Source organism: Chelonus insularis, unplaced genomic scaffold, assembly GCF_013357705.1.
Source record: "Chelonus insularis isolate UGA/USDA-ARS -01 unplaced genomic scaffold, ASM1335770v1 contig_41_pilon, whole genome shotgun sequence".
Lineage (NCBI taxonomy): Eukaryota > Metazoa > Arthropoda > Insecta > Hymenoptera > Braconidae > Chelonus > Chelonus insularis.
In genome coordinates this window covers 13,959-34,371 of record NW_023276571.1, presented here as the reverse complement: position 1 = coordinate 34,371, position 20,413 = coordinate 13,959, and the positions used below count along the sequence as shown (strand labels likewise).

Sequence of the window (20,413 nt, the reverse complement as noted above, 5' to 3'; positions counted from 1 at the left end):
ATAAAATGGTATTTTCTCTTTTTTATTATTAAAATTTTTATTTCGTGTGGATGATTTGACAAAGAATAAAACTTTTGGCTGTAATTATTTAAAATTAAATTATTTTGATTCATCAATGATAATGAGTGGTAATTTGTTTTTTGTTTTTTTTTTATTACTTTTACTCTGTATCAAATATTAGATGAAATAAAATAATTATACATCCAATTTTATAATATAATTTTATTATATCTTAATACTTTACTGATATTCAGGACGGTAGAGAATAATTTCAAATAATAAAATTTTAGACATAAAAAATTATTTTAAATAAAAAAATTTTAATATCAATTAATCAATCAATATTCAACCTTGACAAAACAAAATTCTTCATGCAATTATTCAAATATAATCATTCTTAACATAGATAAATAATAATTATTTTTAAATATTATGTATATGATAATATTCATTTTATTTTAAACTTAAGTATAAGTAACCATAAAATATCCATCAGTAAACCCTGCAACATAAAAATATCCAAATCTAGAATATTTTTGATTTATAATATAATTATTTAATTAATTAAATTTTTATTTTTTAAAATGTTTTAATTCATAACTTTTTTTTTTACTCAACACATTATCTACACTTAATTACATGAGCAAAAAGGTTATCAGCTTATCGATTAAAGTACAATATTTACATATATAAATTTTTATCAGTATTTTTTAACTAGAAATATAGATTACAATTGACGTAGTTTTCATCAATTCTTTTTAATTTTGTTCATAAACTTTTTCATACTATTTTATATAACTCATCTTTTATCTTTGTCTATAACTATAATTCATCTCTAACCATTAGTGATGTTTTTTTTTTTATTTATTTAATTTGACTTAATTATAATTCAATAATATATTAGTTAATATCGTCATAATTCTTTCCATGATATCGTTATTATCATAATAAATATTTTTGCACTACAAAAACCTTGGTCTTTATTCTTTAATCTGTTGAGAAATCAATGACTAAATTTTTATTTATCTCTTTATTTTTTTTTTGATTGAATCATCATCACCTATGCATGAGGTTGTAACGGGTTAGTCTTATATAAGACTGTCTTAGAGAAACTATGCTCAAGGTTCTGGTCAAGGACTCATGACTGTAGCCAAAGATGGAAAGACCTCTGCTTGTAGCGGACCATAATCAACCTTTTCACCATCAACAGTCAGGATACCATTGACACTAGGATCTGGTTCGATACGGAATGCCTTGACAGCAATCATATCAACACCAGCACAAGTTAAATGAGTCCCAGTGTTGAGTCCTAGAAGGAACTGCAATCATAAAAGAATAATAATCAGTTTAATACTTCCTTTGTGCTACATATATGTTTTTAAAGCTTATTATTATCGCTATCATGATTAAGTTAGTTTGTGTGCTCAAGAGAGATATCATGATTTAAATAAATTTAAATTATTAGAATTAAAAATGGTTTAAATTTTATAATGTTTTAATTTAATTTATGACTTTTTATATTTATTTATCTAATTTAAAATAATGTTGGGGATTAACTTGGCTATTTATTTCGAATTTATCATGATTATTATTTAGTACAATAATTACTGCTGTCGTCAATTCATAGGAAACAATGATTAAAAATGTTTGAAAGCTATTTTTATTGTAATTGTTTCGTTTGTTATTTTTTTATGTTTTAAGAATATATTCAAAACATTTTATTATAAAAAAATATTTCATCATTTGCTAATGGATCCACATTTTTACACAATACATTTATATTCAATCAAATTTCAATATTTCAATTTTATAAATCACATTTATTTGAGTGATTATTTAAATAATAGATTTAAAGAGTCTATTTATCAATACATCAACATTTAATTTATTAATTGAGACTAAAATGTCGATTTAAAATGAAATGAAAACAGCATTCATACAATTTTGTTAATCTGATTTGATCGATTTAGGAATAATAGGAATTATATAATTTATTTATAACAATTGGAATTCTTGAAGAATACATATAAAACAATTTGTTGAAAAAACATATTAAATTTTATCAGAAAGTATGTTATTGGGATTCCTCATGGGAAGTGTCAAGGAAAATAATTCATTTGATTCAAGCAATATTCATTTGATGTGGGTAGAATAAAGACATCAATAAATAAAGTAATATTACCAGGAGATGAACAAATAATAAGAAATTATTAAATAGATAAATTCAATTGATACTGAAAGAATTTAGTATTTTTTTTTAGTTAATCAAGTGTTATTGTAATTTTCCTTTTTTTTATGATTTTAATAATATTCTTCTTTTGAATAGTGCACACTTATTGGTTTGTTTATTCTAATTTTTTTTTAATGAACATAAAAAGTCTGTTCTTAAGGCGCCTAATAAGATTTTATCATAAAAAAATAACCGATTTATTTTACAATTTCACTAACTCTAAATATGCAAACCACATCCATTTTATGAAGCTGTTTGAGGAATATAAAATTCTCGTAAAAAGTTGAGAATATGTTCTTTCGTTCTTATAAAGTAGCAGATGAAGGAAAGTTTTGAATGCAATTCTGATATTTTACGCCCACTACTGCCCACTGTAATTTTTATGACCTACTTCATTTATTTACAATCCAACTATTCTCTCTATATCCTATGAGATTTACCTATTGATTAATATCCAACGTATCCTCGTGAATATTAATTGTTTATAACAATAAATCAAACTATTCTCTAGGACACTATGAACAGGAAAAAAATAGATACAACAATAGTTAATAAGAATAATAAAAATTTTACCTGCAATAACTCAGACCTCGTAACACCAGCTCTTACTATTAAAAGCCATATCACTCCATCTGCAAGCTTTGCTTGAGGTGCAATAAAACCGTCCTCACCGATATGTGACTGATAACTAGCCTGAACTATTACAAACTCTCCTAAAAATCAAAACAAATTATATACAACTTTACACTTGTTGTTCATTATTTTTTCTTACAGAGATTGAAAATAATAAAAAAGTTTTAATTAAAAAAAACTTGGGTATAATTTACCTTTCACTTGGATCCAAGTACTTGGAAGTTGCGCCGTAAGTGCAGGAAGACTTGAAGATGGACCATAAACAACCCTGTTATTAGAAGTTGGAATTTCATCATCTAAAAAAAATACTATCTGTTAATATATCCTTATATAATATCAATAAATGATATATCATTTTTTAATTAAATTATTTAATTACTTTCTGCAGTGCTTTCATTTTCTTCAACACTATGATAACTCGAAGCTGAACCCGTACTGAAATATGCCGATTTTTTAGACGTGGCAGAATAAAAACTATCAAGACGTGTTCGACTTTGAACTTCTGTTTCTAATGATAACTTTTCTTCAATCAGATCACTTTCATCCATATACATATCTTCTAGATCACTTGTCACAGAATCCAGAACATCTTGATAACTTTTTGATTCCCGTACACTACAGAATCTAGAACAATTTTTAATCCTTTTAGTACTTTTAATATTCATTTGATCATAAAAGTATTATGTTACTTATAAATTCTGATAAAATTATCATAACAGCTTTTAGCAGTAATTTGATATAAAATACTAAGCAATTAAAATTATTGACTTAAAAAGTTGCTGATGTAAAAATATTTAATGATTTATCAAAAAATTCATTTAAAAGTTTCAATAATTCTGACATGATGAAGTTTTCCTGTTGAATTGTGACCATGAAGATACACATTGTATTATTTTTGGACAGAACAGATAGAATGTAATAAAAAAGATACTCAAGATGTTCCAACAATGCTCTCGAGAAGTTTAAGGAAAAAATATAAATAGCAAATTTAACAAAAACTAAAAAAATTCTCACATCTTTTTACTTTTATGTATTTACATATTAAAACCTAGCGTACAAAAAAAGCTTGAAGAATTTCTTGTTTTCTTCTACCTACATCACTCTTTAATATTTTTTATTTATCTACTATTTATCTATTTAATCAGCTTCTTGATTAATCTCGAAATTGCATTTCTCTTCTTGATTTCTCACTTTACTATATTATACATTAACATTTTATTTGCTACATAATCTCTAGTATTAGCTGTTATCATTTCCCTTAATAAATTTTATATAATCTATTATATTTTCTAAATAATAAATAACATCATCTATCTTAAATTGTTTTAAAAAATGGTATAAAAACAAAAAAATTCTATAACTTATACTTATGTAACAACTGTTTTTTATGATCCACTAAAAGCTGATAGATAATTGAATAATCGTATGTAAATTTATGAATTTGTCTAGTGAATAAATGAACCCTTCAGTTATATAACAACTGGGTAAAACAACTTAGTACATAATAGTGTCATGTTTTAGCGAATAAGTTAGAGAACAACCGGAAAAAGTAATGAAAGTAATAAACCATACCGGTCAAGGTTATCTCCAAAACTTTTTGAATGTGAAATAATATCATCATTTCTTATGTCTCTTTCGTAATAATTGCCATTAGTTTTGTTTTCTACATTAGGAACTTTGTCACAAGGTAAATACGAAACGGTTCCTTTGTATTTACGAAGGCCAATAAGCCTGGCAATACCCCAGATAGTAAAACGTTGTGCACCAATGGCCCTGAGCCTCTCACTCTCGATGTCAATGTCCGCTATCAAACCCCAGCCTACTGAGAGAAATGAATAAAGAATTTGGCTTCTTGTTTCTACTCGTACTAAATCCATTGAGGTTCTTCTTCCTTTAACCACTGTTAATGCGCTTACGAGCATTGGATTTGAATCGTAAGGCTCCCTGAAATATTCAAATACATTAGATGTTGTGGTTTCAAGTTAAATCATGGCTAATTTAATTATTTAACCAGCTATAAAAATTAGTGTGAAATGGGATATGATCAGGAAAAATATTCATATTGTGTTTGTTTTATACCAACTATTTTTAAATCATAATTGTGATATATTTTGTGAGAGTAAAGACGTTTTCTTTGACAGTGAAATTTTGAATAAAAAATTAAGATTAAATATAAAAGAACCAAATACTTGGATACTTAAATAAAAACCAATGCTATGATTAATAAAAGCTATAAGTTAAGGTAGATATTTGGTAAACATAACAGCAAAAAAAAATTTTTGATTCAAATTATATTACTCAACTCAAATTAATATTCTGCTTACATTCAAGCAAAATGATTTGAATCAAAAGTTTGCTTCTAAAAAAAGAAGCTTTTCTCTTACTGTAATTTTAATTTTTATAAAAAATGTTAATAATTATTAATTATAGAATATTTTTTTTTTAAAAAGCTGGTATTAATCAATGTACTAAAAATCAAATAATTAATTGTTGTTATTACTTTAATATTATTAAATGGTTTTTTGTAAAAAAAATTAATTGTAAAGTTAATAATAAATTGTATATGACTTGTGCATAATTATTGTGAAAAAAAAATATTCTGTTCTAAATTCTCTAACTTTTGTTCTAGAAGATGAAAAAATTTTTTCGTGCATGATTATTTTCAAAACAGCTGAAATTAAATTGGAGCTGTGCTTGAATGATGCTATGAGAAAGGCTCTTCTACAATGCAAGTACTCTGAGATAAATTCTTCCTAGAATTATATAACTTTCACAAAATATTAATAATTCCTAGTCAACTCGTAGACCATTTTGAATGAATTTAACTGAAAATATTCATTGTGGGTTGATATTTAATTGCTTAAATATATTTGAATGATTAAAAAAAAACAATAATTGCAAAATTTATTACTGCTTTGAATAGGCGATAGATTTGGCCAATCCATTGCCTGATCCACAAGGTATAACACTCAAAGGTAACTCTTCTAAAGCACGTTTCCAATCGACCCTTCCAAGAAGACCATTAACAACTTCAAAAACTATTCCATCTCCGCCAACACATAAAATCCCACTCCACTGATAAATATTCCTCGTTCTCACAAAATCTCGTGCATAATTCGGGCACTTTGTTATATAAATTTCATAAAGTTTTTCAGCTTCAGATAAAACTGGATGAATTCTTCTTTGAAAAATTTCTCGACTTCTTCCTGGACCAGATTTTGGATTTAATAGGACCAAGAGTTTTTTTTGATCACCTGAGCATGCTGAAAACAAATAAAATTATTTTATTAAATCTATTCATTTGCTAATTAATTATCTAATTTTATTTTAATTTATTAATTTATTCGAAAAAAAAGAAACAATGTTTTTCAGTTCTCTATTTACATTCAATCAGAGCAATTAAAAAAATTCTCATACATTAGGCGGCATGAGTTTGATGAATTTTAATGGTTTTAGATTGATCATTTATTGCTTATTATACGACAATCATCATGTCATATTTTTGCTTTTTTTTTAACTGTTAATAAATAATTGGGAACAATGATCAAAGAGGTTAAGTAATTTTTATTGGATTTTAATGAAACTAACTGTCACATTATTGCATGATGATAATCAATAATCGATAATGCTTTAATTAACTATATGAATTTAACCTTACAAAAAATAAACAACCTCCTGAATAAAATTGTTCTTAATAACTTTTACAATTAATTATAACCTCAATTCAAAATGCCGTTGTTTGAGTTTTGCTAGCAAACTTTTGTAGAATAGTTTTAAAATACCTAATTTTGTGTAGCATTTCATGCTACTTTGTGAAGATAAATCAATAATAATGATTAATAATCAATATTTTTCAATTGTAATAATTCCAATTAAAAAGTAATTTATTTAATGATAAACTTAGCATTCATGATCACTGATTATTTTTATTTATTTTCTAGAAATGAATGAAGTGAAAATATAAGTGCAAAAGAGTATTCATTTATAAATTTGCAGTTATAAAACTATTGCTGTTTAAATCAGTCCAATACTCACAATCGCTAACAGTAAATATTCATTCATTCATTATTTATTATTCGTAGTTATCATTCAATATTCACCATTTCATTTTTAGTAAGTATTAAGCTTCTCTTTAAAACTCTTATGGATTATATTTTGAACTGTACAGCAATTTCACAAATATTTATTTATAAATATTTTATCAATTTGTTTTTAGGAAGTAATTGCAATGGTATCGATTTTCAACTTATGAACCTTTTGAGTCTTAACTAAATAATAGTTACTGATATTCAATTATTATTCACTGATTGAAATAATGCCAAGTATACCACCACCAATTAGTGGATAATTACTGAAAGTTTTAGTCAAATTTTAACTTGTTGTTATACATCAAATAAATTTTGAACCACTCCTATTGTTAAACTTATTATTAATACTCTAGACATGAACATCAGTGAAATTTGACTAAACTTGATAATTAGTAAAATTATAATACATTTAAAAAAGCAAAGTATTCAATAATTTTATCCACTCTTTAATATCTAGATAGAAATTAATATTAATCACAGATGTTGATGATGAATTATTATTAATTATTCTGACTCTGAAAAATGATTAGGCTTAAATACAATAATCTGATCTACACTTTAGATTTTATTATCACATCTTATAAGATTATTAGTAATTATTTTCAGTGTAAAAGGAAATTTTCTATAAATCTCTCTCACTTTGTTACTCTTTTTCCCTTTATTAAATCACGAGCTTTTAAGTACATCATTCTCTTCCTTGGCAGTCGTATATTTTTTTAAATTACTCTTGTTCTGTGATGTCAGATTAAATGTTCATGTGTACAAGCATGTACTTGGATAAATAATTTTGTACATTTCATAAATAAAATTAAATACATCATCATTCTTTGTGCTGAGAATTAACTTTCAAAAATTTAGAAAACTAGTTAAGATCAAATATTATACGAGTCATTCAAAAATAAAAACCAGTTTTATATTCAACCTTTTGATGATAATTAATTCTATTACACTTTTCGTACCTCATCTAAAGCTTAGTTAAACCAAATATTTCTTTATGTACATAAATAAATGTTTTTTTTTACTTTAGCTAGAGACTCAACGACAAGTTTCAAATAATTAAATATAAAAAATAAATAATATAGATCATTAATCCATGGTATTTTTAATATTCTTGTTATTCCTATCATTTTTTCTGTCAACAATCGACAGATACACTAGAACTTCCTGTCATTATTATTTTTCTTTATTCAATAATCTAAACTATTGCAAGTTTTTTCGATATTCGATACATAATATTAGTTTCTTATAATGATGAGTATGTATTATTAATTCCTGTTATGCTATATAATCACTATCAAAGTTTCAATAAGTATGATAGAAAAATATACCATTAAAGTGTACATTATATGATGATTATTGGTGGCTCTTGTTATTACCGACCATTATGATAGTTACATAATTTACGAACCATTTGCTCATTTGCTAATATAAAAACTTGATTGAAATTTTTATCTGATTCAATATAACAACAGAATTCATTACATAGTAGATTTTATGTCAACATTGAACATAATAAGTAACAAGAATTATGATGTTAATTACTTCAAGATACTTGGATAATTTTGTTTTTTATTTTCTTTACGATTTATCTTCAAGTATAAAATATCAATTTTTTTGTTAACATCAACTACTTTGAGTAATCGCACAATTATTTTTAATTATAATTTATTTCAAATATGATTAAAAATAGTAAAATATTATAAACTTAAATTACTAGTTAATGCTATAAACAATGACCTATTCACACTTCTTATGGCTTACAAAATGAAATCAAAGAATTAGTTCGAAACCAATAAAGGCATTTTTGTATCACAATAACAATCTTAATAGTACTTCTACTTTTTTGATAATACTTTTTCATTTGTAACTTTGGAAGCTTTGTAATAGAAAAAGTTTATCCAACTCTTGCTTCACTACCGCAGAAATATCGAAAATGTAATTTTTTACTTTCTAGGATTCGAGGGCAGAGGCAGCCCAATTTTTTTTTTAATTAAAAATTAGTATTGTACGAAGAACAATAGCTAACTTCTATTTTAGTTTCCTTGATTATGACATTTTTACATGATGACATTGTAAAACATTTTTATGATTAATTTACTTTTTATTATATAAATGAGTATTTTTGAATTATATCTATCAATCTTATGCTTACTAGCTCTTCTCCAATCCAAGGTTCTTAATAACCATTTTAATACTACATGTTTGAATTTGAATAACAATCATTTCTATTGAGTGATATTTAATTTATGGATTAAAACTCATATCAAGATAAGCTATCATTAACAAACTATCAATTTTTTTATCTATTATTATTTACAGGACCGATTTAGATATATTGCAAATAATATTTTTTTTTATGAATATTGATACTCAATACCATAATTACATTTTATATACAATAATTCATCATCATTCGTTACAATTATTTTTTTAGTTCTCTGTTATATCATATTTATGTAAAGACATTACTACATAGAATAACATTTTCACAATATTTTTCTAGTCTTAATAAAAAAAAATAAATTCAATTTACAATTTTAAAATAATTTAAAACAATTTCTTACTTAAATATTTAAATTTATGTTTAACATAATTAAATAATTACTATAATATTTTAACAATTTATAATCTAATAATATAAATAATATATATATTAAACGATATTTCACACGCTTTTCAACAAGAATCATTTCACACAAGATCGAATATTTTATTCCGTGATGCATGCTAACTTTTCCAAGTTTCATGACTTCCGGGGCTATGTTATAATGTAGGAAAAACAGTAATAATAGCATCTATGATCCAACACACGTGGATGGAAAGTTCAGTTATTGAGAGTGCAGTAAGTGGCTGTAGGATAGTTACACGTTTATATGCTGTGCTCAGCATAGCTTATTATACTATATGTACATAATATCAAGGAAGGAAAACAGTGAAACGCCTATTATACCAGCTATGTTTTATAATAATAATCTAAGTGACTTACACAGCTTATGCTGGCTTCTTTTGTTCCCTATTTTACCTTTATAATCTTATCGGTCACTTTGTCAACGCAATTACACATTGTTATATTAGCATCTATACTTTATCTGAAATCACTTTGAATTGTTCTGACAGTTACTTTGATTTGATTCATGTTTATACAGAAATATTTTATTCATCAATTTTACACCAGTCATTTGAAATAAATCAGTGATTATTTTCACAATCTTTAATACCAAGTTGATTATTTTTTTTAATCAGTAGTAGACTTGATATTGGTCATCAGTTATTTTAATTATTTATTTCAAATGACTTCCTAAAAAAATCCTGATTAATTCGTTCATTTTTGACCACCTGCTTCATTTTGATCATTCAATATTTCTGTCAATATTATTCGATAAAAATAAATTACTATTTTTATTTTATTAATAATTATTTAAAAATATTAAAACATTTATATTTTAAAAATATAATGATCATGATTATTAAATGATATCACTCAGAAAACCAGTTTAATACTTTGATCATGTATAATTTTAAATATTCATAAATATCTGCGTATATAAAACGAATGAGTATAAATAAAAAGGATTCTAAATTTATGTTTGAAAAAATAATAGACTTAATGTCGTTTAGTTGAAAGGAAAATTTTTCAAGAAACAATTTTTCGATTTTTTACATAATATTTTTGTGGATGTAATTGTTCTTTTTATCAATATGAATGAAGCTAACAAGTTGAATATTGTTAGACTACCACAGAATTTTTTTAAAATTATTTTGAAAACACTTCCCGTCAATAGAATGTCATCAACTTGACCGCATTCCATATAGAGAAAAAAAAATTCAAGTAGGTTTCATCATGTTCCATTTTTTCTATTTGAAACAATTTCCTTCTTTGGTTGAAGCCAATTAGATATGAACAATGATAAAATTGAATAATTAAATAAATAAAAATAGTGTAAATAGAACAGAATATAAAGATGATAATTTTAAATATTTTTTTCAGAATTATAAATATAATATGAAACCTCATATGGTAATTCGAAAAAAAAAATATTTATTTCTTACTGATTACTTGAATTTAATGTTGAAAGTACTCAAATCAAATGTTGAATATTTTCTACACATTAAATTTTTATACGAGAAAGTGAAGAAATGATGTAATCCTAACGTTTCAACGCATATAATTGAACTCACTTGTTGAATCATATTTTAGAATAAATTATATAATCATCTTAAATAATAATGTAAAATATTAAAACATACTTTAAACATTGTTGATAATTAACAACGATAATAATGATTTTTTATTATTTTTGGTTAATTGAAATGTATTTTCTTGAGCGAAATTTCTTTTATTTTAAGGTTAGGGTAATAACAACAATACCAACAAAACAAAGCAGAGGGCGTGAGTGCCTGATTTCCCTATTCTCCCTCAAATGGCCGTATTTAGCAAAAAATATGATTGTATAAAAATATTAATTATTATTATCACAATCACGAGTTTGAAAATGAGTTAAAAATGCTGCAAGATTTGGAATTATATATATTCTTAAATAATAAGCATTAATTCATTGCTAAATTAAAATTATATCCATCAAAAGAAGAGGTTAATTTTCCTTGTTTCAAATTGAAATAAAAATTGCATCATCTTGGATGTAGCCAAAAATTTTTTCTATTTATTTTATGTGTATGTAAGTAATTTACATAGTCATGATAAAAAAATCTGTCTGCTTTTATCTAAAAATTGAAAAACTGAAGTATCTGAGTAGTGAAAGACAATTATTTTCACAGAACAATATATGATAGGAACTGAACACTTGCCAGGAACACCTTTTACTCGATAATTTTTGGCACGACGCCAACAATTTTTTCATTGAGAAATCGTAAGTATGTGTTACGATGATTCGATTAATCTTATAATTTTATAACCTATGTTGAAGTTAACAGCTATTTATTATGATAAATTGATTCTTCAGAAACCAAACGTTGGGATTTATTCAATACATCATCATCATCATCAACATTGCCATCCGGTTTTAATCTTTGACCGTTGACAATAACTTTCAGCGTGTATCTGTACTGTGTAAGCTTCTTTACTAAGCAAGGTTAGGGTTTAATTATTTTTCGACGAAATTTAACGTTGAGTATAAAGTCTTCGAAATGTATAAAACAAACAGAATAATAAAATAACAGAGGTAAAAGAGAACATATATGCTTTTTTACTCGGTTGACGTCAATGTCATAAATCGAAGTTCAGACTTAATTGGTATATTTTTTTTACCACCTGTAAATATCATGATTTAATATTCAAGAAGAAATTAATTAATTCTGCTTGGTAAGTTTTTCATTAAAAAATTTAAAAAAATATATAAATAATTGATCAAATTATTGATACTCAATTTTCTGATTATTTCTTTTTTTAGGTGAATAAACGTCGGATTTGATTTGGGAATAATAAATATCTTAAAAGAAAGTAATTTTTCTATTTGAATTCTATGTATTCGACTTGAACAACTATATTTTGTTATCTGTGAAGATTTGGCATCAAGTTCAATTCCGAATGATGTTTGAATATTTAATTGAAGCATTCTGAAGACAAAGAAAGATTTAGAGTTACAAATGCCAAGTAGCATTTATATTAGCTATGAAATAAAATCATAGAGTAACTTTAGTTTATTAATATCGAATATAATTTGATAATTTGGTAAATTAATCTGAAAATTAAGTGGTTTATCTATTAAAAAAAATTTCAAATAGCTAATGAATATATTTATATTCATTTTAACAAAAAAAAAAACCTTGACATTAAATAGTTTAAAACATTTTTAGCATACGAAACTCATTAATCAAAATCAGCAAAAGTCCATATGACTTATAAAAATATACTTTATGTTCAAAAATATCCATTATTCATTATTTTTCGTCTTATCAGAATTTAAACTTTTTAATGGAATGAAACCAAAACATACTTCAAAATAAAATAACTTTGCAACATTGATTATTACTTTTCAAAAGTAAATGAACAAAAATCACTGAAAGCTACTGACAAAACAGTAAATATTTACTGATTCACTTACTTAACTTTAATAATTACCTAACAAATATTGGTAATTTCTAAAAAAAAAAATACTCTAAATAAAACTGAATTAATAAAATATAAAACTAATATCAACATTGAATGTTACAGTTGTATTTAGACTTCAAGATCAGAGGGCAGATGGACTTAAACTTTAAATTTGTCTGATTACCTGATTGTCTGGTTCAATAAAACGACTTTTATTGACCCACACGGTTAATTTATCGTCAATGGGTTCAGCTATGACATGGAAAAGATTTAATTACAGTGACCTGGAGTATAATTTAAATCTAAAAGTAAGAGTGAAGGCCATAAAATTATATTGACATTGAGGGGATAGCAATATTACTGACCACACCGTCCTCTTTTCCTCTTCGCCTTTAAGATCAAACTTGTGAATTTATCGCGATTGTTCCCAAAGCTCGCGTGTACATTCACCAGGATTGCAGCGGTACTATAAAGGCCGATGAAAAGACCTCGGCCAAACCAACCTCGTCTGCGTCATAGAGAAGCTCCAAGTTTTGGTGCAACCATATGGAATAATCGATAAGAGAATAGCTGATAGGACAGTATAAATATTGCAAAACTCTTAGGGAAATTTATAAGAGTTCATTTCAGACTTGGAATTTTATCAATTTCAAGTTGTGATAAGCACAAGATGTTTATACAATCAAAAATTGAATGAGAAAATATATTTATCTCTGGTGATTTTGATGACATTAGATGATGATAGATTTTTAGTAGAAAAATGTCGTTGGGATTAAAAAATTTATCAACTTCTTAGTATTAATCTTGAAAAAGTGGCTATAATATTAGATTGTATCCAGTATTTTTGCAAATTTAAATAAAATCAACTTTTTGTATTTAATGAATTTAAAAGAGCTAGAAGCAAATGAAGTATCTAATTATTTTAGCTTTTTTGCTAAGCATTCAGATTAAGTTTGAAAAAAAAAATGCAATTTTAATTTAATTTTTATTCTAATCAAAAATAAAATATGAAATTAAATTCACCATATTTTGCTGTAACTCTAGAACAAAGTTTATTTATTTTAAATTATTTTTCCTCCTTTAAATTAAAATGTTATAATTAACATTACAAGTTATATTTAACTAATTAAACCAATTTTTCGATGAAGTTTAGAGTCGAACTTGTTTACAGTCCACCATAGAAATTTTTATTTCAAGCTTCTATTCGTGTATTGATTGTTTTATTATTATAAATTAAATATTAATAGATCTTATTAATTAATTAATATTTTTTAAAAATAAATCAATAAAAGTTACGATAAACCAAACTCAATTTGGCTTTAAATAATTATTGATGATATATTTAGATATTTGGAAGTAAAAAAAAATATTAAAAGGTCACGGTTTTATATGTGAAGGGCACTTTTACGTCATAGAAGAAAGCTTCTATATCTTTATACACTCCAAGGCTTTAAAACCCAATTTTTTTGCATTTAATTCATGGATTAAAAAAAATTTATCCTCAATAAAAAAGAAATTATTATTCTCAATTATAATTATATTGAACATAGTTATTATTAAAATTTATTCTTTTTTTTTTTAATTAAATAGATATTACTGCTGTTGAATATTATTGTGATAAAATCAGTATATGAGTTATGCAATTAAAAAAAAAATAGCACAAAAAAAATTTGTGCTAATAAATATCAAGTGAATTTTACTATCACAATATGAAAACATGACAGAATTAGCACGGTCTTTTAATAAGTAATTTACATAATAAAGGAATAAAATATTTATATAAAATAAGAATTAAAAATTTTTAACATAGCACATGTTTAAGTTTATAATAAATATAAATCTTAAGCTAAGTTTTATTATTATTTGAATTATTTAATTAATAATTAAACTAATTCTTGCTATAAGAATTTCTCATAAAAAATGATCCATTCTTTCTATACAGTATAATAATATTTTGAATGAATTATAATTGAATGACCAAATTTTTTAATTCTACATAAATTTTTCAACACAATAAAAATTTATTATCAGTAAGCATAAAGTGATAAAGAAATATTTAAACATCTGTATCTTTTATCAATTTGCTAAGTATTACTAGTTAATTTTCCAAGTAATTTTGGTTTTTAAACTTAACATAAACTTACTTTTACAAGAAAATATTATAAATTCTAAATAAATTATTAAATTTAAAATTGTTTTTTAAGAAGAAAAGAAAAAATGAGTAAAGTTTGCAAGACAAAATTTTAGTTAGTACGTATATCGAAACTTTTAATACATTTGGAACTTTGATCAGACTTTATTCTCCTTCTTGATATTTTATTTATCAATTTATCTCATAAACTGGCTTGGGACTGCCTCAAACAGGCTCTCCAGACAACAAGCAGGTGCTGAGAGAGAGAGAGAGAGAGAGAGAGAGAGAGAGAGAGAAGTAGTACAGTAGCATAATATAATACATGTGACGCTACAGAGATATCTACAGCATTCTTACATAATGTTAATCATCGTGTACTCATCACACACATGCCTTTATACCAATGCATCCTGTTCAATATATGTGATGCCATACACAACTTTATATATGTTTGTTTAACCAAACGGCCATGAAAATGAGAATTCGTCACCATTTTTATTTTCATTATTACCAATACCAGAATATTTATGTATTTTTTTTTACTAATTATCATTGCTCACAAGTCACTAATGATGATATATTCCTTTTTTTTCAGCACCTTTTTCTTTTATTTCTAATCGGAAACATTATTCATCGCTTTTGTGTCATGATGCAGACTATTGAAATATTTTATGTAGGTTAGAACAAGTCTTAGACATGTAGATTCAAATGGTAAGGTTATTGATACATTTTTTTGATAAAACTGGAATAAATAAACATTTCAAATGGTATGTATTTGATTTTTAGATATAATTTTTCCAAGTGCATACACAGTTGAAGGAAGATAAGAAGAAAAACAACTTGAAAGATAAAAAGAAGTGAACGACGAAAAAGTAATTTAATGTTTACCGTTTATTTACCGCTGTTGCATTTCAACTTTCCACGAAATTTATTCCAAAACGAGATAGAAATCATTTTCCTCATCAAATTTTTTTATCGACATGTTTTTCGACAGATATAAAAATGATTTTATATCAATGAATTTATTATTCAGATTAAAGATATATTTCATCTTTGCTCTTACCAGTGCAGATTGATATTTTATCAAAAATATTTGTAAATAACGAGTGCATCTTTCGTTTATTTGAGTTCATTGAGAGAAAAGATATCCGGTGATTAAATCAATTTGATTTGATTACTTAAAAATAAATGTAATATTTATTTATAAAAAAATTTTTAATCAATTCTGATAAGAGATAAATAGACTTTGATGTTTCAACAACAATTAGATCAAAAAAAATATTGGTCTGGATGGAACCCAGAAGGGCCCATACTACAATTTATTAATTTAAAAATTACATTAGATAGAATCGAAACTGTATGATTTAAAAAATTGTTAATTTTCAATAACCATGAACATTGATGGTTAACACGCTTGTCTGAATGGATAATTCAATTTTGCATATTTAGTCATTATCAGCTGTTCATCATACGTTGGATAAAGCTATCAAGGTGTGTATGTTGAACATGGCAACGAGATTATTAGGTCATTTGTCAATATCCAAGTGAATAACGATAAATATTCTCGATAGTTTAATATTTCAATATTTTAATAGACATTAAGTTACTTTATATCTTCATAATAGACATAGGATCATATTTGAACAAAATAACTCGTATAACATGTTATCAATAACTATTTTGAAATAACAAAGAATTTTAGATAATATTTAATCGGTTACTCATTCAAATAATTTAATCAAGTATTACATTCAAAAAGAAACGATGTATCAATATTAATTATAAACTAATGACCATTTTAATATTTGTATGGGGCCTTTAAATATTTTTTTGAACAAATGTATTTAAGTTTGAAATATTATCTTTAAGAAATATTCAAGATGATTAGAAACTCATTGTCAGCTTGTACAACTTGATCATTAATCTATGAGATAAATTTTTATACCATGTTCAACATTATACGTGTTTCAAAAACATTAAAATATTTTTTGAAAAACAAAATTGTTTATCTAGTTGAAAGTAATTATTTTTCTCAGTAATAATACTAATAAAAAGAAAGTAATACATTGAGAAAAAAATTACCAATATCAATACAATATTTTATTAAATAAAATGATGAATAATTTTTAAAAATATTCATTTTGATTTCTAAATATTACTATATCACAATATTTATTAATATTTATAAATGATATTGTTCGAGCAATTGTTTAATAAAAATTCTAAATATAATTAAACCATGGGAAGATCAAATTTAAAGTGAACTCTTGTAAGTAGATTAATATGCACTCTAAAGTTAGAGCCACATCATATAGGATAGTTGCTACTGAGAAACAAATTGAATATCTAAACCCTAAAAGCGCAAAAAAAGTATTACATTGTTAATGACTAGTAGTTAAAAAAAAACAATAACAACAAACTCGTGCTCTGGCTCTAGCCAATCTAAACTCAAAAGACTTCATTGTTACAAATAATATAAAACATAAATAATACTGGTCAATATAAGTGCTGGTTTAGTCAGAACTGATCATTTTAATTATAAAAAAAAATTAAAAACATTATCAGACTATTTATCTTTTTTTATCCTTTCATTTTTAATTATTGAAAAAAAATATTTATATAATTTTAATTATGCATTCAAAATTATTTTCATTTAATTTTTATAAAGCAAAATAGCTTTTGTGTATTATGAGTATTGATATATTGACAATGAATAAAATATATAAAAAGAATTCCAATGTTGCTCTCAAAATCCAGACACAAATGATTGTCATTACAAAATTGACTGCGCAGTAATACAAAAAGTATGGTTCATTCGAGTATTATCTACTTGTAACTGTCAGAACTTTTTTAGGTGCAATGCCATTATTTTTACGAAAATGCGTCATTTCTTAATATAAAAATGTCATTTAAATTATTGTATAAATAATTCAAAGTCCAAAATCATTATTATTATAAAATATGGTAATATGATCTACAAAACTAAGAGTAAAAAATTTTGCTTCTTAGCAGGAAAAAAAAAGCTTGATTCAAATAAAAATATCTATTTCATATGATTTTTCTGCTTGTATAGAAGCAAAATGATTTGAATCAAGTAGTTTTATCTTGGAAGCAGAATTTTTTTCCCTCAGTGCATTGATTAATGGAACTGAACAGAGTTCTCTTGCTACTACTTCAAACTTACATTCAGTGATCTATTATTATTTACTTTACATTACATTTTTTTTCTACCAATTAAATCTTTTATTTGAAAACAATTTGCTTCTAAATAAAAAAAATGTATGCTATTAATTTGATATTCTAATTAACGTGTAATTAATCGAAAGTAGAAAGTAACTCTTTTATCTAATAGAGAGTTTTAAATATTCAATTAATGATTGATTTACATGAAATTCAATAATAAATGATAAAACAAATTTTTACACATTTTGAAAAATTCATTTAACATCATTCAAAACAATGAAACCCATCATTCCATTAAAAATGACCCTCACCAATATTAAATAAAATTCATTAACAGTTTATAAAAATAATTTATATTTTTATCTATTAACTGAATGTGCAAACTTTTTCGTTGAAATACAATCTCTTTCATCAACTTCATGATTTAACTCTTTCATTAAAAATATCAAAAGATACTGCACTGATTGTTTTTATAAAATTCAATTCAAGTTTCTATTTAAATCACAGATTGATTGACTTGTTCTTTTTCAAACCAACATTAAAGAAGATTTATTGTTTTTAAATAAAAAAATCTATCAACTTTATCATCAAAACATCACTCTACAACAGGAATTAATAAACGATTTATTATTAATGTTATTAAAACAATTCTAAGTCATTAATTCTATAAAACATGATAATTTCTTAAAAAATATTTATTTCTAATAAATAAACAAAAAACTTACCACTTAAAAGCGAATCTAAATTTCCATGACTTGGACTCATCAGATTCTTAGGAATTGGAACTTTATTTACAAGACATTTAATAGCAAGTCTCCATCTACTAGCTTCTCTAAGATTATCTTCATATTTATCAAAACTCCGAAACCTGAGTGTTATCGTGGTTTTTTCTCGTCTTCTTGCTCCTTTAACGCGGGCTTTTTTCAATGTATATGTATAAATATATAGGTAAGCTGATGTGTCAAGTTCATCCCAAACATGATAATTTTCATTAGATTCAACAACTCTCATTTGAGGTTTTGAAATAGTTGGACGACAAGCACAACTAGCAGTTGCTTTACGTTTGGATCTCATGCATCGACATCCAATGATATCATTTAAAGTAATTGTTTCTGTTTTCGTGGCTCCATTACTTTCTTTCTGAAGACTTAATCCCTTTTCAGATAATTTTACTTTATAATAAGTATTTTTTTTTGATGTTATATAAAATGTTTCCTCGAGTAGTGTACTCGATTTTAATTGCCCTTCTTCATCCATTATTTTAATTAATAACAATAATTAACAATTGTTATATATAACCAACAATAATTAACAAAATTTATTTTCAATCTTTATCACGTTTTACTTAATTCTTAAGCGGGAAAGATACAAACGGAATGATGACATTTTAACTTTAATAAAGAAAATGATTTCCTTATTTTAGTCATTTAAATGACTATATTGACTCAATTAATTTATTAGCTCAAGTAGTAATTTAAAGAATTCACTTACTATCTGTGAACTATAGTAAACAAACCGTTAAATTGATTTGTTATGATTTGATTCATTATATGAACAGTTTTTTACCTTTTTTATGAAATTTAATTGACTGTTAAAAATAATTGTAGATATTTTTTTTTTTTTGATAATATTGTTAACTTTTTATCACAATTAACAAGCTATCAAAAGCAAATTAAATCTCTTTATGCCATATTGGTCTAGACACTTGCATAAGTGTTGATAAATGATAAAGATTAATTAGTCATAGGAGAGATTCTTTACACTTCAGGTTAGCTGGGGTGCACCACTTGGACTAAATGTCAAGGGGGTGCAAGGCACTTTTCGTCCCCTCACGTTCTTTCATCGCACACACAGTTGCTGTATGAGAAGCTAGATTGGCTAAATGCACCTAGCCCTAATAATCTTCAACTTAAGGTTATTGTCCTTTTTTGTAATATCAATTGATACACTATTACTTGAATGAAAGGTTAATCATTTATTCATATTAGACAAAAAAAATACACTTTATTCACATTCAAGTGAAAGGATTGACTGATCAGCGTTTACTACTGGGTTCGAAAAGGATCTAAATAAACCTCCTCTCACGTTAGCGTCGGTTG

The 20,413-nt window shown here is 24.8% G+C and overlaps 1 protein-coding gene and 2 long non-coding RNA genes across 5 annotated transcripts; 2 read left to right on the top strand and 1 right to left on the bottom strand.

Annotated features, from left to right (window-relative positions):
* Nucleotides 1-487: 487 nt before the first annotated feature.
* On the bottom strand, nt 488-20,410 carry LOC118069568 (sphingosine kinase 1-like). The gene is made up of 7 exons (XM_035087772.1): nt 19,040-20,410; nt 5,775-6,126; nt 4,436-4,807; nt 3,243-3,487; nt 3,058-3,159; nt 2,804-2,943; nt 488-1,319 (listed from the first exon to the last, which is right to left on the bottom strand). The coding sequence occupies exons 1-7, from the start codon at nt 19,569-19,571 to the stop codon at nt 1,131-1,133; spliced, it is 1,932 nt and encodes a 643-aa protein (XP_034943663.1). The 5' UTR covers nt 19,572-20,410; the 3' UTR covers nt 488-1,130.
* LOC118069570 (uncharacterized) lies at nt 6,288-7,402 on the top strand. The gene is made up of 3 exons (XR_004690645.1): nt 6,288-6,415; nt 6,805-6,976; nt 7,080-7,402. It is a non-coding gene; the product is annotated as an uncharacterized lncRNA (long non-coding RNA).
* Nucleotides 11,490-12,786, top strand: LOC118069569 (uncharacterized). Of its 3 annotated transcripts, XR_004690644.1 has the most exons (4): nt 11,490-11,627; nt 11,728-11,819; nt 11,913-12,271; nt 12,360-12,786. It is a non-coding gene; the product is annotated as an uncharacterized lncRNA (long non-coding RNA). The 3 variants fall into 3 exon arrangements; XR_004690642.1 differs by lacking the exon at nt 11,490-11,627 and having other exon boundaries at nt 11,691-11,819; XR_004690643.1 differs by lacking the exon at nt 11,490-11,627 and having other exon boundaries at nt 11,695-11,823.
* Nucleotides 20,411-20,413: the final 3 nt, after the last annotated feature.

Coding starts and splice junctions, on each gene's coding strand:
- LOC118069568 (XM_035087772.1), bottom strand. CDS start 19,571: ATGGATGAAGAAGGGCAATTAAAATCGAGTACACTACTCGAGGAAACA. Junction 4,808..5,774: donor TCTATCGCCTATTCAAAGCA/GTAATAAATTTT, acceptor TGAATATTTCAG/GGAGCCTTACGATTCAAATC. Junction 1,320..2,803: donor CGAGGTCTGAGTTATTGCAG/GTAAAATTTTTA, acceptor TTATGATTGCAG/TTCCTTCTAGGACTCAACAC.